The 26,415-nt window shown below is 44.1% G+C and overlaps 1 protein-coding gene across 3 annotated transcripts in view; it reads right to left on the minus strand.

Annotated features, from left to right (window-relative positions):
• Positions 1 to 26,415, minus strand: part of Elovl5 (ELOVL fatty acid elongase 5) — a 75,288-nt gene that overhangs the window by 3,352 nt on the left and 45,521 nt on the right. For all 3 annotated transcript variants that reach the window (XM_004868819.4, XM_087195975.1, XM_087195976.1), the window contains 5 exons: positions 21,465 to 21,530; positions 18,248 to 18,435; positions 4,528 to 4,605; positions 3,438 to 3,609; positions 1,715 to 1,839 (listed from right to left, as the gene is read on the minus strand). In XM_004868819.4, coding sequence (XP_004868876.1) covers positions 1,715 to 1,839; positions 3,438 to 3,609; positions 4,528 to 4,605; positions 18,248 to 18,435; positions 21,465 to 21,522 — 621 coding nt within the window. In that variant the 5' untranslated portion in view covers positions 21,523 to 21,530. The remainder of the gene's footprint in view (positions 1 to 1,714; positions 1,840 to 3,437; positions 3,610 to 4,527; positions 4,606 to 18,247; positions 18,436 to 21,464; positions 21,531 to 26,415) is intronic.

Consider the following 26,415-nt stretch of genomic DNA (forward strand, 5'->3'; position numbering starts at 1 on the left):
GCAAAAGTAATGAACAGACTGCAGCTCCTCTTGGCTAATGGCAGTGCTAAGTCCATAGAATGTTCCTAAGGAGTGAGCCTCAGAAGCAAGTGGAACTGCTCGGAGACACAGGGAGGAGGGTGAGGATGGCATCTGGCCACAGGCAGACACACCTTTGGGAAGAAGCACAGAAGTGTAGTTCTGCCTGAGGATTTCTGGCAGTCTCCAACATTTCCATGTAGGCAGTGTCTTCCTCTTGTTGCTTGCCTTTTAAAGGATAGTGCCCTCAGCTTAGGATTAAGTAGGAGTGGAGTTTAAAACAAACCCAGACAGACTGGGCAGTCTTCTACCTTGAAATACAGAGACCACCTTGGCCAGCCCCGTCTCTCGTGTCTGTGTGGGCCAGAGCCGCAGCTGTGTGGCGTGACTCAGCCTCTGCATTGAACCTCTGCAGGTGCTGCATGGAGGCTTCAGGGCAATCACCCCTGCTCGTGGCAGGGGACGAGAGCGAGTCAGGCTGTAGAGTGGCTGGCAGAGGTGATAATGACAAGCACACAGAGGGTTCTGAGGATTTCTCAGATTGTTATTTTTAAATAATTTTAAATAATGACTTGGACTTGAAACAGCTTGGTTTGGAAAACTATGTCAAGAAGGCAAAGCCAGTGCTGACGGCTTGATGTCTATACCTCTCAGTCAGCTGGCTGTGGGCTCTTGACTCAGGGTCCTCATCTACAAAGTGGGGAAATCCGACTCCCATAGCAACCCAAGTTTGGAAATAGACTCTTACTTGGAATCAGTCACTTACTTGGCAGAAGTGCCCAGCATATAGTAAGCATTTGATAAATGTCAGCATCATTAGCAGTAACAATATTAACAATAAGCCCCTGAAAAAAGTCATGAGAACTAGTCATGAGACTAGGGGATCTGTAATCTACTGGCAACTGGCAATGTGGAAAGGCTTAAAAAACACTGGTAAAAAAGGGTGGCAGCACATGCCTGTAATCTCAGAATTTGGGAGGCTGAGGCAGGAGGATCACAGGGTCCAGGCCAGCCTGGGCAATTTAGCAAGACTCTGTCTCAAAAAAACCTTTTTTAAAAAAAAGTTTGGGTGGGGATGTAGCAAACTGCTAGGATTGTGCATTCAATCCCTGATACTGGGGAGAAGGAGAGGAGAGGGGTGAGGGAGGGAGACAGGCAGGGTGGCTGGTGTGAAATAACTGTCAAGGGCAAACAGCTGCCGGCCCATCCTGGACTTGAGGAGGGGCTGTCATCTGAAGCGGTGCATGAGAGTGGTGCTCACCAACAGGTGTCTGCTGCATCGGGTGGGGAGGTCACTGGGCACCTGTCTTAGCAAATCTCCTCACTGCCTACCAAGCTCCACACAGCCTGGAGCCCACAGCTCTGCCAGAACTCCTGGGAGCAGGCAGTCTCCACCCTGGGCTTTGGACTACAGTTGGAAACGCATACCTATACATACGCATGCATCTATGTGCCTATCAACACTAAGAGCAAAGAAAGGAAGCTGGGACATTCTATAATTCAACAGCCACATGCCACGGGCATACTTTCTCCAATGACTAAAATGAGAACACTATGCCTATTTCAAGGAGTTCAACTGGATCCAATGAGAAAAGGTATGGAAGGGACATGTCAGACCCTATCAAACACCAAGTAACCCAGGAAGAGGCGTGTCCAGAACAGGGCATGTCCGAGGCGAATGGGCCAGGTCACTCACCAGCTGCCCCTGTGTGATGTACTTCTTCCACCAGAGGTATGGACGCATGGAAGGGATAGATGACAGGCCATAGTACGAGTACATGAGGACGTGGATGAAACTGTTAAGCGTGGCACCAAAGTAAGCTGCAGGAACAGAGGTGATTTGGAAGGTGACTGTATTGGCATTTTATATACCACAAGTGAGAATGATGCTTTTGAACAGAGATGGTCAACACTGCAGTCGTAAGCACTGCCTGGATGTGTAACAGAATTCACATTCACGTGGGCAGAGAGCCACTAGGATGCCTTAGGCCAGGGCTCCAGTGGGAGCAGTTAGGAGGGCATCTTGCAGGAGCTGCGATTTCACATGCCCTACCCTGGTACCTGCAGGCTTGGCTGCCAGGCTCCTCTAGCTCCCAGAGGCAACTGCTACTACCTTCCATGCCCAACTGCCCCAGACATGTTATTCTGAAGGCTAGGGGAAAGACAACTGAGGGGCAACATGCTAGAAGCAGGCTGTTTCCACACATGTGCTGAGGGCTGGAGAGGCTCTGAAATTACCATCTAATTATTTCCTAGGACTGCAGTGCTCCAGTCATGGTTTTTATTAATAACAGAGGCCAGAGTCAGCTCCTTGGGGATCAAAGGCCCATCTCACCATGACTTGTTTCCTGTAGGGCTACTAGTGTTTCTCAGACTCTGTCCCCTTGACACTGAACAATGAGACAAAGCTACTGCCTTTTCCATGTGTGGCTGGAGGTGCACAACGCTGGTATCAAGGAATGAGTTGTTACTCATGTCACTATGACAGAAACTGACCCCAGAACCCTGGACGAGTTATGTCCATTCTCTGGTCCAGTTTCTCATGGTCCAGGGTAGGGCTGGTTATCCATTAAAGTACCCTTCAAATGGAAGGAGGGGTTGTCTCTACTAGAAGTGGTCAGTTAATCCACAGTGGCAAGGTGCAGTGGGGCAAAAACAGACAGGGAAGGCGCACAACCCACTCTATGGGGTCTGTTTCTTAAGGCCAAAGGAGTTATATTTGGGAAGTCCCTTCTAGTTCTAAAACCTCATGGCTCTGGGAATCGTGGTGGGCTAAGTTAATCCAGGGTAGTGCAATCCTAAGGAAGAAAACATCCATGAGCAGACCCAAAGTTTCTCAAGTTAAATTCTTCAAAAAAAAAGCAACTGAGCCACTTGTTAAAATTCCCAAGCTGAACCTGTAGGTGACAACTTAATTTCTGAAAACTATGAGACTACATCACAAGCTTTCCAACCTCAGAGAACTGACATCAAATGTTGGTGCATGGCACAGAAGTGATCCTGGTAAGCACAGTTACTTAACTACGTGGAGACTTCCTGACATACCATGTACCCAGGGCTGTATTTCATAATCAGCTGTGTTCCTGGTACTCACTGCATGGTGTGACTGCACCTTCCTGGTCTGCCCGGCAGGGCCTTCTACCCAGACAGGACAAGGAACAGCCACCTCTGTGAGGCACAAGGCTGTTATTAATATGGTCTAGGCTGGCATCTGCCTCAGCTATTCCATCAGCTCAGGATGTTCACTAACAACACAAACATTTTGTGCACATGTGCCCCATGATCCAGCATTAAAAGCAACTCAGACACAAAGCCCAAAAGCTTGACCCAGAAATCTACACAAACAGCACATTTTCCGAATGCCTCCCACTCAGCCCTCTGCTCATGCTGACCCCAAAGTGCCCTGCACCAATACTTACAGTGGCCACAGGGAACCCAGTTCATCACAAACCACCAGATATTGAACATGGAGGCATGGTGGTAGACGTGCAGGACTGTGATCTGGTAGCTGTTCTTACGCAGGATGAAGAAGAAAGTGTCCATGAATTCTATGAGTTTGGAGAAGTAGTACCACCAGAGGACACGGATGATCTACAAGAAAAGGGTGAAAAGATTGTTTACCCCCAACATGTCTCTATTGTTGCTTCTGATGTGTTTTACTGACATCCCAGAATCCAGTGTCAACCCAGGGAAGTCAGAGTCTGCTGGCTCCTAATCCCCTCTAGGGATTGTGGGCTCTGATCTTTGTGAGTGCTTTTAACCAAAGAATATGTGGGGCAGGACAGGGGACAGAAATGACAACAGAGACACTCTTCAACACTCTAACAGGAACCAGGAGCTCAGGGCTTACAATCTAGAAGTCACCTGCAGACCTGTTAGTGAGAGAAACCACTGGAAAGCTCTCATATCAAGGGTTGGTGTGGGGCAGGTGACCTAAGACATAGAAGGGACGCAGAATCTGCAACATCTAGTCCCTGCCCATTAGTATGTCCAGCAGGTGCAGGGGGAGACACCTGCCCATGCTAAGCTTGGACTGTCAGCCTCTTAATTTGAAACATCCAGCCAGAGATTTAACTCAGTGCACAGCACCTGGCAAGCATGGGGTCTTGAGTTCAATCCCTGGTACGAAAACAAAAACAAAAACAAAGTAACATCTCAGCATGGAAGTTGGATTCTCTCTGTAACACCATTGCTCAGAGGGCTCTTAAAAGAGTAATTTAAAAAATGTAAGGTATTATCCTTATGATCTCATTCTTGTACATATGGTAAGTGCATGCCTTTTCTCCATCAAGCTTTAACAGGAGCTATTTTTACAGAGAGAAGCTTTAGTTTTCATTTTATACAAGTTCAAGTTCTCACACTGTGGATATATTGCTTATTGTTTTTAAAATGTCAGAGATTTCCTGGGTAGAAAGATGGTCCATTTTACCTTTTGTATAAATTCTCTATGAAAATGCACAAAAGACAACACTTACCTAATAAACACTGCTAAGAAAAGAGAGACAGTACCTTCATATCTGATTCTCCAGCGCAGCGTGTGCCCTGACAGAAGAAGTTGTATCTGCTTTCCCATACTCCCGTCACTAACTGGAAAAGAAAGAGAAACACTCACTCACAGAATCAGAATCATGCGAAGCCCTACACAATTCAACTTCATTAGTTTCGGAGTTTGAAATTTTACTTTGGGCTGTACTAAGGCAAATCTGCCTAAGAAACAAGTAATCCTAAGAAATGTGAAGAAAGAGAAAAATGTTCAGTATTTGAGCCTTAACTTCACAAACGTAGCACGGCTGGCAGAGTGAGAGGAACCTGGCGGCCTCCCTGGCTGCTGCCTGTGGGGTTGCTCCTTTACCCGCTGTCTCAGCAGGATCTTCTGTGTGTTACTCCCTGGCCCCACCCCTGGGACCCAGAGGCCTTTGCCACTTCCCTTGAACTCTGTTCCTCAAACTCTGCAAAAGTACAGCAAGTACAAGGCAGATGTGGACTGCCAGGGCCACTTCTCACCCAACATGTCTGGCATGGGGTCTCACAAGTTCTCAGGTGGCAGTGAGGCTACCAGTCTGGGGATCACATTTTGAGAACCACTAATGCAGGCCTTGGGGTAATTAGGCCAACTTCATCTTCATCCCTCCCTATTTCTGTATCATCCACTGGATCTGTGAATTGGACTTCAGCAGACTGTGGAAATGGTGCCCAGGCATCAGAATTCACCTGTGGCAGGGGCTGGCACTGTGGTAAGAGGCCCCAGAACTGGGGTGCAAGCAGTGGCTCACTGCCCACAGTTAACCCTAGTCAGCAGAGGGCCTGCTTCCTCCTCAGCACACACTGGGAATGAATGGCCAACACGAGGCTAAGGACCTAGCACGGCAGTCTAGGTAGCTTTAATGTGACTGCCCTGTGCACTCCCACGATGCCCAGCCACCACACTCCTAACACCTGTGTGATGCTGTTGTCTGTGTAAAATGTAACTCACCACTCCTCTTCAGAATCTAACACTGCATTTTCAGAGAGTGGTTCCCCCAGCAAAGCTGATACCACCCAGGAGCACGTGGACAGAAACGCCCCAGGCACAAAGCCCAGTGGTTTGTTTTCACAGGTGATTCTGACTGAGGCAGCCCAGGCTGAAAGCTACTAGCTTAAAGCTGTAGCTCCCATCTGAGCTGCACAGCAGAATCACCTTGGGAGCTTTAAAAACATTACCAATGCCTGGCCTCTCCCTTGACTATGAAACTGGAATCTTGAGGAGCCTCTTACAGAATTCCAGGTAATTCCAGTGGGAAACTAAGACCTTGAGCCAGTGGTTTCATGCTATAAAACTTCAGGAATGGAATGGTTTTCTTATATGAGAAAAACTGTGATATTTAAACTTGTGTCTGATTTATTTCACTTAACATTATGGTCTTATAGTGCATCCATTTTCCTACAAATGACTAAAATTTATCCTTTTTTATGGCAGAGCAGTATCCATTATGTATAAATACCATATTTTCATTAACCATTCATTTGCTGATGCCAAAATAAAAATAAAGAGCAAAAAATAAGTTAACAGAAGTGGGGAGGTAGATCTTTTGGAAAAGGGAAGGAGATTTTAAGAGATGAAGGGAGGGAGAAGGAATGGAAAGGAGAAAAACATGAAAAAAAGAATTAAAATGTGTTTATCGTACCAACTCCTTATAATAAATGTAATCGTTACGTGCCACAAACGTACTAATAAAAATAAAAAATTTAAAGGATTAAAAAAAAAAAAAGAAAGGAATGGGCTGCCGACCAGTGGTGTTCTGGAGATGTTAACTGAGCACAGGACCCCAGTGACGCCAACTGTCCCCACAGACCCTGAGCACTGGTGCTTGGTGTGGGGAGCAGCAGGTTCAGACACAGGTCTGGAGGCATGTAGTTCTTTCCACCCAGCCTGATCCTAGGAATCAGCACCAGCTGTGGGTGCAGCTGCTACACTCACACTGAATGCCAGGCTCCACATCTGAGTTTTCTTTGAACTTCCTGTTTGCTGTTCTCCTTTTGCTTTGTTACTTTCTACACATAAAAAAAGTCATACAGAGTTAACATGATTCTCATAGCCTCAGAACAGTGCAGGGCTTTAGGTGCTCTTAGTTTGAGTGGGGAGGCACTGTTTGTGGTGAAAAGCCCTTGGATCAGGAGGACGTTGAGTGGGAGGCCCAGGGCCCAAGCCAGCTAATTCCTGTGGGCCTTCGCATTTCCAGTGTGGAGGGCGAGGTTGGACTAAATGATCTCTACTGGTTCTCTGTAGCCATTTTCAATAATCCCTGTGTCTGCACTTGCAGAACACTGGGCAGCACCCTCTGGCACTTATTAGATAGAAGACATGCATCTCCTCAGTCCTGGGCCCTTTTCTGCATCACAGCCAGGTAAGTGGGTCACATGCAGATCTAGCGGAAGTCTCAAGATTCAAGACAAAGCCCAAGTGGAAAGTGGACCAGGAGGAGGGGCTGGAGGTGGGCAGATGTCCTTGGGTGACCTCGGTGGAGAAAGTGTCACCTGGGCTCTGCCCACGGCTATTCCTTCCACCTAGGAGGGCACTGACATGCAATCTTTTGTCGGTTGAGGGTAAGACAGGAAAATGACACATCATGCTGAAATTTTCAAGGGCTAACACAGAAAGCTTTCATGAAAATACATTTGTGCAATTAAAAACGAACTAACACGATTTACCTTTTGAAATTTTACTATTGTAAATATATGTGGTTTTTTGTTTTTTTTTTGGCGCCAGGGATCGAACTCCGGTCCTTGCGCTTGCACAGCGGGCGGTGAAACCACTGAGCTAAATCCCCAGCCCTAAGTGTAAATATATTTCTGCCTGGTGCGGTGGCGGTGCATGTCTGTAATCTCAGCACTTAGGAAGCTGAGGCAGGAGGATCGCTACAAGTTCAAGGCCAGCCTAGCTACATAGTAAGTTTCAGGCCAGCCTGAACTACACAGCAAGATTCTGTCTCAAAATAACAGCAAAGAATTTTTTCTTCTAGGATCTGCCATCACTTTTTTCCAGCTACAGTTTGGTTTGTGGTGTCCTAAGATGTCCTGAGTTGGTTTTGTTTTTTATCAACTTATAATGGAATGGCTGGTGTGTGTCCGGCATGGGTAGGTCAGAAAATTTCACTTGGGAGTGTTCAGGGTAGTGAAAATCAGAAAATCAAGTTGTTCTCTGGGAAAGAGGACAAATCTTCCCTTGTAACTCTGTAGGCTCTTAATCCCAAAGAAGGTACTGAAGGGATTCTCCTGACTTGACATATGCATCATTTTTGGGGAAGGAAGGAATTCAGGTGGATTGCCTTGACTCTTTAAACTAATGAACCTACAATTCCATTTGCTCTTCCTCACTGCCCCTGATAAATGAAGAAGAAAAGGTCCCCATTTACAACACTGTCTTTGTAGTGCATACAAAGAACGTGATGCCAGGCCGCAAGACCATCCAGGCACCCTGCATGCTGCGCACCCTGAGCCTGTGCTGCTCTCCACAGTGGGGAGCACGCAGGGTCACTGCCATGCTCACTGCAGTACTTCCCCACTGCTGCTGCCACCAACCACCTCCAGTGGGGCCACTGTGCTTCCTGAACCACTAGCTCCATGTCTAAACCCTTCAGAAGTACACCACTACCTTCAAAATGAAACCCCAGGTCCGAGGTGCAGGGTTCAGGCAGTCACGATCTACCACCACCCCACACTTACTGTGCCTCATTCCTCCCTCTGAGCCTCTCCCAGGCTCCAAGTTGGGCCTTACCCTATTACATCTCAGCCTCTGCAAGCTGAGCAAGGCGGCCCTGGGTAAGGCAGGTTCAATCTCTTCAGGGCTTGTTTTCTGCACTCTTCAAACGAATTGATGTGCTGAGGTCAGTGAGAGGAAATGTCACTCTCACCTCCCCCAACATGGTGTACCGGTCAGATAATGAATGCTGGTAAGGACCACTATTTTATTTATCTACCACACTCTCTGTACCCACGGACCCCATCTCCAGCTCTCCAACTTCCATCCTTCAAAGATTTTTTTACTAAAAAATCCTAGTTTCTTCATGATTGCTCCCTTGAACACTGCAGCCTGAAGTCTGTTCTCCTTCCTCTCACCTCACCTTGCCATGATTTTCGGCTATCTGCTCAAATACTGCCCTCCAGCCTCGGTTAGTGGGAACATTTTATGCTTCTCTGTAAGCTTGCAGAGGGTGGTGACTGGCGCCCACGTCAACAGATCCCACACAGCAACTCCCACACAGGAGGTGCTGAGCAAATATTTGAGAAACTAATGACAAAAATCAAGGCCCTGAACTTATTTTCCCAAAATCTACACCCCTTGTTTCATTAGCAGCAAAGTGAAGGGGGCTTCATTCCATTATTTGCTTAGCAAATGGAGAAATTAAAATATGCAAAAGTACTTTAATGGGCTTAGGTTTGATGATAAGCATCTGAATTCACAAGAGGAAAATGATTCCTTATCAAACTTCATGCTGGCAAGTTGGAAATTCTCAAATATTTAGCAGCGGGGATAAAATAACACATAAAACCCAAGGACCTAAGCTAAAGTTAGGTCACCCAAGACTACCCAACCACCATCCAAGGGCCAGAATTAGAGGGTTCTGCTCCCTGCAGCCCCAGCAGAGGAACACGACTGCCCAAGGGTCATGGACCCTACAGATCTCAAAGCAAAGCAAGGACCTTCCCTCTGGGCTCACAAGCAGCACAGCAGAGGATACAACACTCTGGCAAAGCATCTCAGCCAATTTCCTTTCAGCACTCAGGCCCTGCTCTTCTCCACCAAGCTGCTTTGGCCAATGCCCAGAAATTCACCATGCTGCAGGGTAAGATGCCTGGGGAGGCTGGACAAGGTGAGCAGTGAAACTGAGGGCAGGTATTGCACTAGCGTCAAAGAGGAAGCCATGGCAAACAGCCTGCCACTACCTGCAATTCTACATACCACCAACTCTTCCAAGAACCACCAAGGGAGCATTATTTATTCAGCTTTTCCAAGTAACCAATATACAAGCAGCACACTGCAAAACCATATGTGCTTTCTCCTTCCTTGGAGTAAAGCAAATCTTTATTAGGCCAGAGGCATGCGAAGAGCTATAATTACAACACAGCCAGAAGCTTTCTTCTCTCTTTTGGAGACAAATTCAATAACCAGTGGTGGTTTCGTGCATCTTTTCATTGAAAGAAATGATGGGCATCACAGCTGGCCGGAATGATGCAATGCATGGAGTGAGTCATTTTTACTGGCGAGAGTCAACCTTCTCCATCTAACATCACATTTAAACACGAATGAGGTATGACCTTTAGCCTGGAACTTTCTGGAATGATACCGAAGCATCTCAGGAAACAAGGCCAAAGGCCATTTGAAATAAAGACTATACAGAAAAACACTGTCCTGTTGGCCCTTATCACCTTTTACCCAGTATTTCAAGACATTAGAGTAACAGGGTCACTCCTTTCCAAGGGGCTGGCCACTTTCAGCGATTCAAGAGAAAGGAGCTGTGTGGTCACTAACATCAGGCAGCGATGGGGTAAAAGGCAATGAAACAAACTCTCCATACCTGAATTCATCTGTCTCACTGGACTTTTGTAAGTAACACCACCAAAGTGTACAGGGCTGGCAATTTTCACAGTTCCAACCATTTCTACATGAATGTCCGAGTATGATTTTGAGATCTGGTACAAGCCTGCATTTTCAATGAGCCAACAGATGGAGAGGTGATGGGGGGGGCGGTCCAAGGTCCAAGCTTCTTGGAGGTTGTTCTGGGACTAGGACAGAGACACCCTGACTCTCAGACCACGTGCATTGAACACTGCACCTCCAAGTGCCCCTGCCCTTCCTTGTGTTTCTGAATCCTTATGTGGGACTGCATAACCTTTGTTCCTTTTCTCCAGCCCCACTGTGATTAAATGTGAGTTAATGGATAAAGATGCTTGTTAGTTTTGGGACACTAGATAAAAATCTGTAACAGACCTAAAGTCCCAAAGTAAACTACTCAACTCCTTGTTTGCCCGGAACTAATGTTCTGGGCACCACAATTTTTAGAACAAGCTGCAAATGTCTGCTGACCATCAATACGTGACAGTCGACCACTAACCTTTGTCCCCTTTTCTTTAATTCTATATGTTAACTTCCCCCTCAACCCCCTATAAAAACAGCCTCGGACTCTGAGCCAGCTGCCTCTCTAAGCTATTTTGCTTTGGGAGTGCCATCTGGCCAGACTAATAAAGGTCTGTTTTACTTTCCAACTTGTCCGGTGTGTTCCTTCCCGGGTGTTCTTCGCTGCAGTCAGCTCCTCGGAGCATTTGGTAAGGCTCTTGGTCTTACATTCTGGAGGCACCGCTGGGATCCCTGGGTGTGCTTCACTACAGTCAGCTCCTCGGAGCGTTTGGTAAGGCCCCCGGTCTTACACTTAGGGAGAGCATGACAGGATACTCCATTCATGAAGAATACTGGAGAAAAATAGAACTTCAACTGTATCTTTACCCTCAGCAGATGTCTGGTTTAAAATTAACCATCAACTACTCCAAAATTAAAAGCACCTATTTCCTCTAGGGCTTTCGGCTGGCCGGCTTTGGCAGTGCCATTGTAGAATGGAGTCAAGGCAAAGCATGTGACTTTGAGCTGCAAATCCCTCATGCCAAGGCATAAGGAAGTCCATTAATACAGTCTCACACTTGTGCCTTTCAAAAGTGGTTTTTCCTTTTCCAAGGAACACCCTTGGCTTACAGCTGAATGTAATTCTCTAGGTTAAGTCCTAAGGGCAGGTTCTGTACACTTGAGATGTCTTCAGAAGAGAATACAAAGAATTTGTCCTCCAGCCAACCCTCAATGGGTGTGCCCGGCATCTGCCCAGCCCCAGGCCCTGCCGCGCTGAAGTCTTTCTCTCACTCTTCAGGCTTCCTGGAACCTCCCTCAGTAGGAACGGTAAAGTAAGAGTGCAGTAGATATTAAATGAGCAAACCCAGTACCACCATAAGGTAGGTAGTATGCGAGTATTTGATATAATTCTAGCCAAATCTTTGATATTTCTGCTTCTAGTGTCTGAAGTTGTATAACTGGGGCAGAAGTGTGTTGTTCTGACTGTAAGAAAGCCCCTGAAAGCATCCTTTGCATAATTTCAAAGGTTCCAGCCTTCCCTCTGTGTCTTGCTTTGCAGAGCAGGCAGGTTTGGTTGAGGATTTGGAAAGTGCTGTGCACCCAGTGACACCAGCTGCACAGCCAGGTCAGCAAAGGTCTGTAGTCTGCAAGCAGGAGGAAGGTCTGGCCTTGGGCTGCCCCCAAAGCTTCCACTATAGCTAAGTCATTTTCTCCCTCTCCCTGGGCATGGGGAAGAGAGTCTAGCTGCATCCCTATCCCTACAAGGCATTTTCTCAGAGCAGTGTCAGATAAACTGAGGGGCAAATACTTGTTTCCTTCCAATCCCCCAGAGAAGTTTCTGAGCAAGAACTTCAGTTGTACAAGAACTGAAAATCTTTTAGTTAACAATTAGCACCCCCCTCCTTTTTTTTGCTTAAATTCTTCTATTGGTACATTTTAGGTATACAATTTGTTTACATATATCATTGGGTGCTTGTACCTGTACACGATGTATCTTGGTTCTTATTTTTTCCCCATTCCCTGTCCTCCCTTCACCCCCTCCACCCTTCCCTATTTACAAAGACTTTTGTTTCCATTTTTTTCTTTTTCTCATAATTTTTCCTTTCCCTTCTTTCCTTTCCCCTGCCCCTCCCACTTCCCCTACTCCTTTGGACCTTTTCTTCTTATTTCAAGTTATCAACTATTCATTTTAATCATTTTAATCCTTATTTACACTTTCAGTTTCTCACACCAGGGAAACTATTCAGTATTTACACGTGTGTCTTATTTATTTCACTTAGGAGTATGGCCTCAATATGCATCCATTTAGCTATAAATGTCTTTAGTTTCTCATTCTGTATGGGTGAGTAGTGCTCCATTTTATAAAAAAAACCCCACATCTTCTTTATCCAGTTTCCAGTAGGCCTCTTTTTTTTGGTACCGGGGATCAAACTCAGGACCTTACAGTTTCAAGGCAGGCAGTGGCACCACTGAGCTAAATCCCTGGCAATTTCTTGTAAGTACCGGCCTTACCAGATGTTTCAACTTTTCCATACAATGCAAAGAAAGAGAAGGGTGAATAAATATCTTTTCCAAGGTATTTTGGTATACAAAATAATTTTTATAAAATTCAATAGTTGATTACCAAGTTGTTCAATGCTTTTCCAAATCCGATTTCCCCACAATAACACATCTATTCTAGGAAAGCCTGAAGCAAAAGAAAAATAAGATGGTTGAGAGTATGATCCCAAAGCAACTGCTTTATGGCTCCACCAGAGGACCTTCTGAGCCAGGGCAAAAGGAGGGACCTCACAGCCTCACAGATACTGAAGTCAGAAAGCACAAGCAAGCACCCATCTACCAACTGCATTTCTTTTACCCTCCCAGTAAAGAAGCATCAGAAATCTTCAAAGGATGATTCAAAGAAAACAGAAAAGAGAACTAATCCCCCCACAATAAACACACACACCAAACAAAATGCACCCCAGCATGCCAATACCACTGGTGCCTACCTATAAGGTAAGGCTTTTTTTACTTCCCCCACATTAAAATGAACATATTGGGTCTATAAAACATGAATTCATCTCATAATGTAATCTCTGAAAAAAGCTATTTGCAAGAGTATAAACAGTACACTATTTGTGTAAGTCTTTTAAAAAATCTGAGAACATTATATATATAGCAAAAGTAAAAAAAAATTCAGAAAGACACATGCCAATTTTAGAAGAAAGTTTCATCTGGAAGGGGTGAAGGGGCTGCACTCCAGATGTATTTCTGTAATGTCTTCTTACATAAGTGTGTGTGTGTGTGTGTAAGTATGTATGTATGTATGTGTGGGGGTTGAACTCAGGGTCTCATGCATGATAAGCATAGGCTCTACCATTGAGCACATTGTCAGCCCCATGTTTTCTTTTTTAAACAATTAAAAAAATCCAAACCACCAAAACATCAATAACATTGTTAGGTACATAGATGTAATTTATGAGTTTCATTTTCAATGTTTTAAAAACAGTTCTAAAAATTACAATTTAAAATAAAAACTGCAAAGAAGAATAAAAAATAAGTTTGGACTCAAGACAAGTCAGACCCCTCTATCCAGCTATCAATCTTGTTTTTCAAAATTATATTTTATATGTTCTAAATATTTGAGATTCTCTCACACTTTTCACAACATGCAGTTCTAATTACAAGGGAAGAAACACAGATATTAAAAAACTAATCTTGTTTGTAAGCTATGATTTATCTTTGATTATTAAATATAAAAACGTGGCTCTGATACTTGTTTTTTTCCTATCCTAACAGTCAGGATGCATTCGGTGGAGTAATTAGCTGTAATAACAATGGGAACAAGATATGGAAGGAACTTTTCATTACAGGTGTCCGTAGGCCAGTGACCTCTGAGTCACAGGGCAGGAGGGTGTCAAGAGACACATCATGAGGCACGTTTATGGGAACATGTGTTCCTCGGGAACATGTGTTCCTCAGGAACAACAGGGATGCCAAAGAAGCTGGAAAAAAATCACGACCCTAGAGCTGAGAGCTCTCCCTCAGGACTTCACAGAGGCACTGAGTCCCTGGTGCAGAGAACTCAAAACCGAGGAGACACCAGAGGAGGTGGCAGGTCTGACAAGAGGGAGCTCCTCAGTGGTGGAGGCCCAGGAAGACAGTGACCGGTGTGGGTGGGTGTGAGGAGACAGCCCAGGAGCATCCTCCTCCTGAAGAGGGAGCAGCAGTCCTTTCACTGCAGCATCCCGGGGTGACCGAAGCCTGGCATGGCACAGCACTGACCCTACCTCCTCAGGAGCTGCACAGAAGTGTGGGCAGCATGGGGCCAGCAGCAAGGACACTGGATCAGTAACAAAGCATGCAATCAGATCCCCTCTGTGCAGGGGGAGAGAGGGCAGAGGCGGCACGGGTAAAAGGCAGGCTATCCACACAGTCCCACACCAGCAGCACAAAGCAGCTGCCTAGAAGGGATATCACCGCTGCAATGCTACAAAAGTGTCAGAAAAGGCAGATACCACTGAAGAAGGAAAAGTCACAATTCCCAACCATGAGGGAGGGCTTCCCTCCTTGGAGGATGGGAATCAGAGGAAACTATCGATGGTCTGAAAAAGAGGCAGGCTTCTATTAGGGTGAAGTAGGCTCTGAATCTTGGCGGGTAGAAGGCAATAAGGTTTTCATGTTTGCTGTAAGTATAGTTTTACAAGACCAAATAACTAACACAAATGAAGTTCCTCATCTACAACATGGAATTTTATTTCTAAATCATCACCATTGGCTGTGACACAGGACAACACCTGTATTAGTCAGCTTTCCATTGCTGGGCTAGAATATCTGGAATTTCAAGCAAGACAGGTTTAATTTACCTTGTGGTTTCAGAGACTCAAAGCCATGGCTGTCAGGCTCCAAGGCAGAAACATCATGGTGGAAGGTGTAGGGGACCAAGCAGGACACAGGCAGAGGTCTTTATCAAGAGTCATGCTGCAAAGGTAATATACCCTGTGACCCACGTCCCACCGTGTCCCATCCTAGCAGCACACTCAGCCATGAGCATCAGGGATTAATCCAATCAGATCTCAAAGAATCTCTTAATCCAGTCAAACTGATGATGCAGATTAACTGGCATAAATCCACTCCTTGTCAACTTGATGCCTAATCACATCTCCTTAAACCAGACCAAATCTCTAAAATACAATACGAAGGTCATAAATTTGCCTAATATGAGGTAACTACTGTGTATAACTGAAAATGTAATAATTCCTCCCCCAAAGTCTCAACAATCCCAGCACTACTAAAAAGTCCAAGTCCAAAGTCTCTTCAAACTCAAGACTACTTTTAGCTGTGAGTCCCCATAAAATTAAAAAATCTGAAGATAAAACGGCACAGAGTAAACACTCCCATTCCAGAAATGAAGACTAGCTGGCACAGCATCTAACAGAAGCTAAATGGCTTGCCAAAGATTCTACACTTTCAAACAATGTACTACTATTAAACTATTCTTCAAATCAGATTTATTCTTTAAATACTAAGTTCATGAGATCACTAGAAGTATACATCCTTTCAGTGTTTTTTTTACCAGATGCATAAATTATTGTCTATTATTCCTACTACATTTTAAACCCAGTTTTAGTTTTAAAACGAGGATCTAGTTATTTTTCTTCCACTAGTTTTAAAATTTTTGTGACCGCCACTTGCTTACCTTCCTTCTTTCTAGACTTCTCCCTGTCTCCTTTAACAACCATTAATTTTCCTTGTATCAACCCAGAATTTGTCAAAGCAGTTGAGAATTTATGCCACAGAATTAAATAAACAAAATACCAATGACTATTTATTTACTTTAAAAATTCTCTGCAGACTCAAACATGTAAATAAGCAGGAAGAAAAAAAGAATATTCAAAACCTTGCAGTTATGTGACCACATGTGACATTTCTCCAAAATGACGGCCCAGGTGGGCCTATGACCTCTTCAGTTCTATCTGTTGCAAAACTCTATGACTGCCCTTCTGCATCTTAGTATTCAGTGAAGTAGAAATGCCAAGTGAAAAAAGAAAAGCCTAGACCTAAAGTAAACTTAAGAGCTGACCAAGGAACCACTAGTGGCATTACTAAATGGGTCTATGTAAGTATAAAAATAGTCAAATAAAAATCAAAGGTAATTATCATCTCTGAGTTTACTCAGGGATATCTATTCTGATATATTTCATAAATGTGATGTGATATAAGGAGTTATTGCCTGCTTGTCTACTACCCTTCATGTACTCTAAACTATGAGTTAAAAGTATGGTTTCTTTCCTCTGTACATTTCTTAAATCTCCATGGTGCTTATACACTGCTCAAAGTCTTCCATTGGTCTTAACATGGCAGAGGAAAACCTGTTCTTTCCAGTAGTAAAGGGTGTTCAGATCCCCAATCCACCAGATGCAACTTACACAGCAAAACTGGTAACAATAATTTTCTTCTCTTCTTTACTACAGAAGTGTCTGTTTAAGAGAGGTTAAGTTATGAAGTTATGTTTCTATCTCTAGGGGTTGAGAAACACCTGAGGCAAATGCTTAAGTTCTTTAAGATTTGATCATTATAAATATTTTTCTCCAGAATACTCATGGGTAATAACAAACTCTGCAGCTTCCTTAAAGAATGGCTCTATCGTCTATCAGTTATGGGCAGATGCAGTTCGCTGGAGAACCTGGTGGCTGGAGTTTTGTCCCTTGAGCACTGAGAGCTGTACCCCAGCAGGGCCAGGAGTCACTCCTGCACATTCCCTGCCTCCATCCCGAAATCAATCTCCATCCTGGAGGCTAATTACACTGCCTTCATTCTAGAATAGGACAGAAAAAAGCAAAAAGCAGTTGTAAGCATTTCTTGGAGTATTAGGCATAGAGCAATGCTAGGCAAGCATCTACCATTCTAGTCACAATATCTATACATTGTCTTAGGAGACGTGGGAGAATGAGACACAGATCTTGAAGCTGCAACACCTCCAGTGATCAGTGTTATCTACTAGCATACACACCTGTGCACACTCCTGCATGCCAGCAGGTATAGCTAGGGAGACCACACCGTGCCCGAGGCTGAGGGAGAATTCATCTCAGAACACTAACTTTAAGATTCACATTCAGTCTCCTCACTCCCTCCCAAACCCTCCTCCTTTTGAGGCTCCTGGGAGAATTAAAGCCATAATAAAAAGTCAACAGCCTACACAGGAGTGTCGAACATGTTTGTTTTACGGCTTAATTCTCCACCCAAGAGGATTTAGCAATAGGTGAATGCTAAAACCCGAAAAGTGTAGAGTCCTTCTAAAAAAATTATACACAAATTGTTACTCCTGGAAGGCAGTATTCTCCCCCCCACCCCTCGGATTTTACCAGCTATATTATTACTCCTTGCAAAATAGGAAGGATCAAAGTGTTGATTCTAATAAGTCTTTCACTTTCTCTCCCCCCACCCAGGATGGAGGATAAAACCCAGGGCCTGGGGATGCTAGGCAAGCGCTCTACCACTGAGATACACACCCAGCCTTTGTCTTTCATTTTGATTTAAGTTACAATACCTGCTTTTGAAACTATCAAATATGATCTTCAACATCCCAGTTATGTAAAAGAAATAACTGGGAGTGATTTCACACAGGTCATTCAAAACCTAAATGTGGATATTACCACATTAAAAAGAACTTGTGAGAGCTAACAAGTTACCAGCTCAGGACAGATGCCAAACTGCCATCAAGTTTACCAAACTCAAGTTCTACCCACTTCCTCCCTCCCCGACCTGCACAACAGAAACAGGCTATATTGAATGCTTAACAGTACAATGCTTTCAGATCTGTTTTTTATATTTTGTTCAATTTCCACTCTATTCTGCTCTCAAGAGAGTATTTTAGAAAATAATTTAGTTCTGAATATCCCACAAAATAAAAATAACAAAGGGATCAATACTAAAGGCATCTATTCTAAATATTCTAAAAGACATGTATAACCAACTCTGGCATTTTGAAAAATCCATCTCAAAAATACTCAAAATGCATTAATGGGCTTGCTTGCCCACCTCTGACCCACTCCCACCAGCAGGCAGCTGTCCCTCCTCCTCTGCTGATGTGATTCAGGACAGGAGTAGAGTACATTTAAGAGAGAGGAAGCCACACAACATTTCACTTACCTCGACAAACATATAGAGAGACAACAAGGTGAGCCCAAGGTTATACACCACTAAAATTCCTCGGCAAGAGAACGGTTGTTTATTCTTCATGTATTTTGGTCCCAGCCATACAATTAGTAAATAAATGACAGAGCAGAGCAATGTAGGTATATAATTGTCTAGAAGAAACCATCCTTTTACTCTGGTATCTGAAAAACAACAAAATAAAGTTATTAATAAGGTAGGTAAATAACCACAAGTTTTAAAACACTATAAATTTCTCTAACCATGATTTATAAGGCCATCTAGTAATATTTATATGTGCATATGCATATATGTGTCCTCCTCATACATTCAGACTTTTTATTCTAGTGCTGAGGATTGAACCTAGGGCTTTGCACATGCCAAGCAACAGCTCTACCACTAAGCTACTTCCTCAATCTAACCCTGACAAAGCAGCAATAGAGGCATGAATTTTCAATATCAAAGGTAAAGCTCCTAGTTAAATGTTCTTAGTAATAATATCTGTTATTGTGGTTTTTGCTAAGTAAAGTAATAAACTGTGCTTTCCACAACATCTAAAAGAAAACAAAGAGAAAGCTGAGTTTCTCACTAGCTGGAGTTATTGGATTTATTGATACACAGGGTCATGAAACCCACGATACGGCAATTTCCACAAATCTCTAAAGTCCTCTATGTCAGCCAAGTGTCAGCAAGGGTGCCCAGCATGTATAGACTCCGAACTGTGCCTCTGGCCAAACTAGTGACACTGTCCCTGACCAGAAGGCAACATCTGCTGGGAGCAAGTGGTCAACAGCAAGGAGATAGTGACTGAAGACCAAAGACAACATGTGGGTGAAGAGGCCATGGTCACATATGCACCACTCAGAGGACAGTGTGGGGAGGAGCTTGAGTGAGAAGGCCTGTGCTGATCCAGGGGAGCTCCCCCCCGCCCCCCCCCTTCCCCATGCAGGGACAGGGAGGGAGGAGGAAACAGGCCCAAGTGGCCAAGAGCAGCAAAGGAACAGCCTCCCCTCAGATGTCTGGTGGTGGTCAACTCCCCACACCAGATCCCCTGCAGGCTCAACTGCATCCTCTGTCTGACTCCAGGTAGGAAGCCATCACATCAAGATTCACATCCTGGACGTTCAGAGAGCAGCAGCAGCTAACAGGGACAGTTTCTGCCTTTGGCTCCCTGACTGCACCATCTTCCTTTCTCGAAGACACCCAAACTCCCCCAGTGTTCCTCTGGGAGCTCCTTTCCCTGACTTAAAGGGATGCCCCGCCACACCCTCCCTGCTCCTTACCCCAGCGCAACAGATGGTGCGCCTGTCGTTGCTACACCACCGACTATCTTCCAGGGCAGGGGGTCAGCCCCGGAGACTCCACTGAAGGGGACTCTTAGTGTCTTTGTTCCCAGCTCCAGGCCTTAGCATCAATTTTGAGAAAGCAAGGTCCCACTTAAAACTAACATCAGACCTTTACATTTTTATGTGTTATAAAATAAGTACATACAAACACACAAACTCTCCCCTTCCCTTTTCTCAAAGCTGTTTTGCACCTTGCTATTTCATCTTGTCCCAAGTCTTTCTGTGCCTGCACAGGACTAAATTTCCACCCTCCACACCACTGTGTGCTTCCAGGGCAGTAGATCCTCAGCAATCTGGCCAGTCGCAGTGTCCAGCACCCCTCTGGTGGCTGGTGTTTACTTTCTAAAAGACATGGACTGGTGAAGCAACTGTGGCCACTAAGATTCTAGTGATCACAGCTGGTGAAGGGCTCAGGGAACGTCTCCTTGTTTTTAAACCATGAGATGAACACATTTTCCTCTTCCTCTGGACAGGCTGCCTGATCTGTTGCAGCCAACCTCACAGTGGAAAGTGGGGGAGTCACCCTGAAGACAGGCTGGCAAATCCAGGAAATGACGCAAACAAGGTTCTTGGTTAACCACCACAGAACCCCTAGGAGTTGCCCCACCTTGTGCCTTACCTGATAATTTTTATCAGTATTTTAGCGTATTAGCTGAACTTTCTGTCCCTCACAGCCTAAGTCATCATCTCTACCTAAGCAGATCCACACACAAGTGGGTCTAACTTGTTATTTCAATCAGGTGTTCTTTAACTTACTCATCCTGTCTCCTATGTAAGGGCACCCAGATGACATCCACTGCCAGGCCAAGTATCCTCGAATGCACCTTCGCATAGCTGCTAAGGTTCTGAGGAGCACAAGGTGCTGAGTGCACTACCACTGGGGGACAGCACGTGCATTTAATCCCAATGGAAGAGACCCAGCAGCCCCCAGAGGCTGTGCGGATGCTCCCCACCCTATTAATTATCACCATGGTGTCAAACACCATTTCATTTCTACCATACTAGTGGATGAAGCTTCTTTTACTTTCTTTGGTGTTTTAAAAATCATGAGTGACAGGGCTGGGGATTTAGCTCAGTGGTTCCGTCGTGGGCCTCACAAGTGCAAGGTCCCAAGTTTGATCCCCAGTACCAAAAAAAAAAAAAAACCATGACTGAAACAGAATAGTTTCATCTGTTTAAAAGCTGTGTGGTTTTTCTGTGAATCTTTATGTGAACCTAAAATGTTCCTTCTTTCTAGATAAGACATTAAAAGACATAGCTGACATTAAAAGAAGATAATATGGAGCTGATTTACTTTCTAAGAGAATAAAGATGGACAGATATATAACAAGTGAGTTCTGCACCCATGTACCCACTGACAAGACACAAACTGAAGGACATGGAAAAGCCCTGAAGGTTCGGGATGTAGCTCAGTGGTGCTGCACTCGCCTAGCATGCACCAGGCCCTGGGTCCATTCCCAAATATGCATGCCTATGGGAGAAGCACTTGAGTCAAGGAATTTGAAGGCCAGCCAAAAAGGGAAGAGTTTTAATCTCTATTATAGCAGTGCTGTCTCTCAGATTCACAGAAACTGAGAAATGGACACCCTTGACAATGCTGACAGCTAAGGTGTTCTCAGCTAAGGCTGCAGCTTGAGTCAGTCTCTAGCTGACATTAGCAGGAGCCACCACAGCCGCTGTCCCTGCTCCAGAGCCAGGGTCACTGCAGCTTCCACAACTGTCAAGGGTGCTACCAGGGCAGGTCCTGTCTCATCACAGAGAACATGAATGCTTTTTGGAACCCTCACACAATATTCACAAGAAGCTCTAAAGATGGGTGGGTGGGGGGGAGTCTGCAGAAAAGTGAGCAAAACCAGAGAGTGCCTCACCTCGGGGGCCCAGCCATGCCCTGAAATAGGTACTGAGCGAGGCATCGAAATTTTCCATTTTAAAACCTATTAGGAAAGAAGGACACTGATTAGTCTCTACTCGATGCTTTTTATACAGAATTTTCATAACATAAGAACAATTCTTTTCAAGGAATATGCATTGGACACATTTAATTCTCCACATTAAAAATAACATTTTTTAATTCCTAAAAGTAACTCATGTGCCAGTTCTAATTTGAAAACCAAAAGGAAAGACACAAGCCCATGAGTTCACCCTGTAAGTGAAGCACCAGTTTTCCAAACTTCTTTTCTCAGTTCCATAACAGTACTTCAGGTTGAGGAGTGGAGCAGCCTGGAAGGCAGCAGATAGTCGGGCCAGAGCTGAGCCCCCAGTAAACGCAGCCAGCAAGGGGAGCCCAATGGGCAGAGCACCAGGGTGAAGATGGCGTCCTCACTTGGCACTAGGCTATTAAATATGGAGAAAAGAGGTAGAGTGCTTCCCTCCCTCCAACCACAACCCCAGCTCCAGTCAGAGGAAACCAGAGGCAATACTTTCAAAGATGTTTCCCCCTTTGAGAATGAACACATCACATTAAATGGGTGTTTTCGTAATTCTGGGTTGCAACACATTAGTAGATGATCAGGTAAACGTCACATTAAAAATAGTAATTCAATGATCATAACAGAACCAAAGTGCTTTTTACCCTTTAGTGCAAATATTTCATAAGCTTTCATTTTATTATATCCTATTTATGATGTACTCAGCTGTGACATAAAATGTATTCTTATTGTGGGGGTCAGTATAAAAAGTTCAGAAAAGCAGTTATATATAGATGTATATACACTACTTGTTTGCTTTAACTTAATAAAATGTCATGGAGATAGCAGTAACACATTTACCTCCATATTCTAACTTTTTATAGCTCCTTACACTTATCTTCCATTTAAAGTAAGACATCGAGGGTAGGGCCAGGGATTTAGCTCAGTAGTTCTGATGCCACCTGCCTTGTTAAGCGCAAGGTCCTGAGTTCAATCCCTGGTACCAAAAAAAAAGACTTCGAGGATAGCAAAGCACCTTTTCATGTGCATATTGCCAAAGTTTTCATTACTAAAGTTAGGAGGCATACAGTTTCCTCTTTCTGGGCCATTTTTCTTATAGAAATAATTTTCAACATTATATTTGCAGGGCAAAGACAAAAGTCAATCTTAATAACTTAATCACTTAGTAATACTTCTCTTCCTTGGCTTGCCACACTGAAGCATATGAATTCTTTGCCACATTTCAGGATAAACTACTCACAAAATTATCCCCTGGCTATAGAATTACAACTAAGCCATCTGGCTGTGAGGTGGAGACAGGAGCCATCCATAACACTTTGAAAGCAGCAGTGGCTGTGGGGGTTATGTCCCTACAGCTTTTCTATCCCAGGGGCACCTGGAGAGGGCACGGACTCCCTCAGCCTGAGGCTGCAAATCGAGAAAGCACCAGCTCCCACACACCAGGGCAGCCACCTCTGTCACTCACTCACAGCCATCCAATCTTGGCTCTACGTCACTTCTAAAGCAAAGTCTGTGACTAAATATCTAATGGACAAGCTGCTCACCAGGGACAGATTCACTTTCCTCCAACACATTTTAAATCTAGATCTTATTACCTGATGGATAATTCTTACTAATTTAACAACGGATCACACTAAATGCATAATAACCAGGTATTACACCTGAAGGTGCTTTATGGAGGTTTAAAGGCATCACTTGGGCTGGCAAAGCAGCTCTGTGCTGGAGTCTTCGTAAAACAGGGTTTGAAACTTCTTCACTTACTAACAATGTGACTTTGGACAAGTTATTTGATCTCCTTTCTGTAAAATGGGCAAAACAGTAAAGTGTTGGCCTCTAAGATTAAGAAGATACAATGATTTAATACACATTAGGCCCTTCAAGCAGTGCCTTGCATGTAGTAAGCCCACACTTGTTCCCTACTGGTGTCTGTCAGAAACCAGCTCCTTGGTGATGAATCAGCCAAGTATTCAGGGCATTGCTGGTTCCGTGTTGAAGCCATCATTGTCCTGAAGAGTGTGGACTATTAACCTAGCCCTAATCCCTGTCCTCCAAATGCCACCAAGGAGCCCCCAGTCATTGTGACAACCCACAGTATGCATGTTTAAATCTCAACACCCCTATGAAAACAGCAGTAAAAGGTAAGGGGGTTTGCTAACATCCTAGGGCAGGAAACTGTCAGGAAAACATATTACCTAAACATGAAAGGGTCCTAAAATGAATGCATAATTAAATATGCAAATATCAAGCACACACTGTGTACAAATGATTGCCAATAGGGATAAATACAAAGGTGCATACCTGGCCACCTAGAACAAATGAGACACTCAGGAAAGAACCCAGATACAGTAAACCAAAAACAAAACTAGTTTGCAAACAATGAGAATGATACATATGTGTATACATATGAATGTTGTTTTTGGTTCTTTTGGGGGTGGGGGTTGAGGCAGGGTCTCCCTTTGCAGTTCAGGCTGGCCCTGAACTCACTATGTAGCCCAGGCTGCCCTTGAATTCGCTGCAATACTCCTGCTTCAGCCTCGCAAATACTGAGATTACAGGCGTGCACCACCATGTCTGGCATATGAGTGTTTAATAACTTGCTGTAAGAATAGAACTCTAAGGAAAGTATTCTGAGATCTGACATCAGGAATATACCTAACAAAAACAATAAAGGAGTCATTCATTCTACTTTTGAAATGAAAGGCCTTTTAACAGCTGTTCTCAGTTTCAGTTTCTATGAAAGCTAGGAACAAGTGAAGAAATGTCTAAAAATGACAATACAGATTGGTGTGTTGGTGTGGGGTGGGCGGGGCAGGCAAACATCAGTGGATTGGGGAAAAAATAAGGCCTGGAATTTCCAAAAACAACTTGTTCTTGTAAGAATGACTACATAGGACAGAGCCCAGTTTGAGAATCTAGTCTAACATCATGGTACTGGCATGCAACAATCAGCTTGATTAAACAGAAGGTAAAGGGCCAGGGATTTAGCTCAGTGGTGCTGTCACCTGCCTCGAAAGCGCAAGGACCTGAGTTCAATCCCTGGTACCAAAAAAATAAAATATAAAATAACATAACATAAAATAACATAACATAAAATAACATAACATAACATAAAATAAAATAAACAGAAGGTAAAATTTCAGTCCAAGAGTACGAGATGTGGAATTTAGTATCTGGAGCATCAACAAGTCCTGTTACAAGCCATCTGTCCCAAATAACTGAAGTCTAAACTCATCCTGAGTCCAGCCCTGTGGAAGCTGGTGGGCACAAGGGCACCCTTTTGTCTATAAATGCAGTATCTTTGCTATAAAAGCATATATGAGGTGATTTTGCCAGAAATGACACTTCTTAAACTTCATTTTCTTCTCAGCTTGAGAATTCTTCTCTTAGCATTGCAGAACTTTTTACAAACTTTGAGGAAAATATTCAACATATTGAAAAAGCAGAAAAATATTCTTTAAAAGAACAGATATGTGGAAAATAACGACAATAATTTTCAAAGAGCTGCTTGTTGTCCCTCAAATGACTAGGATGGAAAAGGAGAAAGGATAGCAAAGGTGCCCCCCACCCCCAAGACCCCTAATCAGTGGCATCTAACTGCTGAGTCCCAGGCAGATTCCAAGCTGGGCAATGGAATATTAAATCCTTTCTCTAAACTTCCCCTACCAGGCCCACAACTGGACAGGTTGTCTGTGTTCACACAAGTTACCAAGAGATGCCTTCAGCAAAGCCTTCCTTGTACTTTACTCAACGCAGTGGCAGGCTTCTGTCACACATCTCTGCACCACACATCAAGTGCCTACATCCTGGACCAGAGACTGAGGCTCTGAGGCTCTGAGGGATACAAAGAGATTAAGTTAAAGGAGAAAAATATAAATGTATATGGAAGCCCTTTATCAGCTTCAATTATCCATCAATCATGGTACAAAAATACTAAATGAAGGATCCCAGAAACAATTCTTAAATTCTAAATTGTATAACATTCTGAGTAGTGTAATGAAACCTCACACCATTATGGCTGTCCCCCTAAAGCCTCATGCAGTCATAGGCGGGGCTTCTCAGAGGTGGCTGGATCTAGAGTGTGTGACACGGGGATTGATTCATGATGCAATGCTAGGACCAAGGGCACTAGGATTAAGGGTGTGAGTGCCGCCCACCCTAAGTATCCTGGATAAGGTATAAGGGATAGAAAGAACTGTGGTCATCCCTTGCTTGTCTACTTTTGCTGTTTTCTGTTTGCCGTGAACTGTTTCTCCTCTGCCATGCCCCTCTGCCAAGCCACACTGTGTTGGAGCCAGTCAATTATAGCCTGAAACTTCTATATGCTGTGAGCTAAATAAATCTTCCCCCCTGGATCTATACTGTATGTGCTACCTTCTTGACAGTATCTGTTTCAGGTTTTAGATTATCAAGGTCTCACAGTATGTGTGTTCAAGTAGCTTTTGTTTTACTTTAATAATGGCCCAAAAGAATAGCCAGACTGGCAATTTGCATATGCCAAACAGAAGCCATAAAGTGCTTCCTCTAATCAAAAAGGTTAGTGTGTGTTATCAAAAAATTGTGTATACAGGGTGAAAATAGTGTGCACTGTATACAAAGGGTTTTGTAGAATGTGTGGTTTCCATTTTCTGCATCCACTGGAGATCTTGGAATATAGCCTCTGAGGCGTCATGGACCACTGTACTAATTACAGACCAAAACATAAACAGATATATGTGAAATAAGTGTTAGCAAGAAAAATAATGCAAAGTCAAGGAGACAGGACGAGTCATGAAGCGATTTACTTCATGCGGACTTACTGTGGAAATGTGGCTGTAGGGGGCTGCACTAGAAGCAGTAGGAGGGTGGAGGCCTAGAAAGGGCCTGGCCCAGGCAGGGTAGTGCTCTGCCTTCC

This window comes from Heterocephalus glaber, unplaced genomic scaffold (assembly GCF_053883595.1).
Source record: "Heterocephalus glaber isolate CG9 unplaced genomic scaffold, H.glaber_assembly_v1.0 deba00001610, whole genome shotgun sequence".
NCBI classification, from domain to species: domain Eukaryota; kingdom Metazoa; phylum Chordata; class Mammalia; order Rodentia; family Bathyergidae; genus Heterocephalus; species Heterocephalus glaber.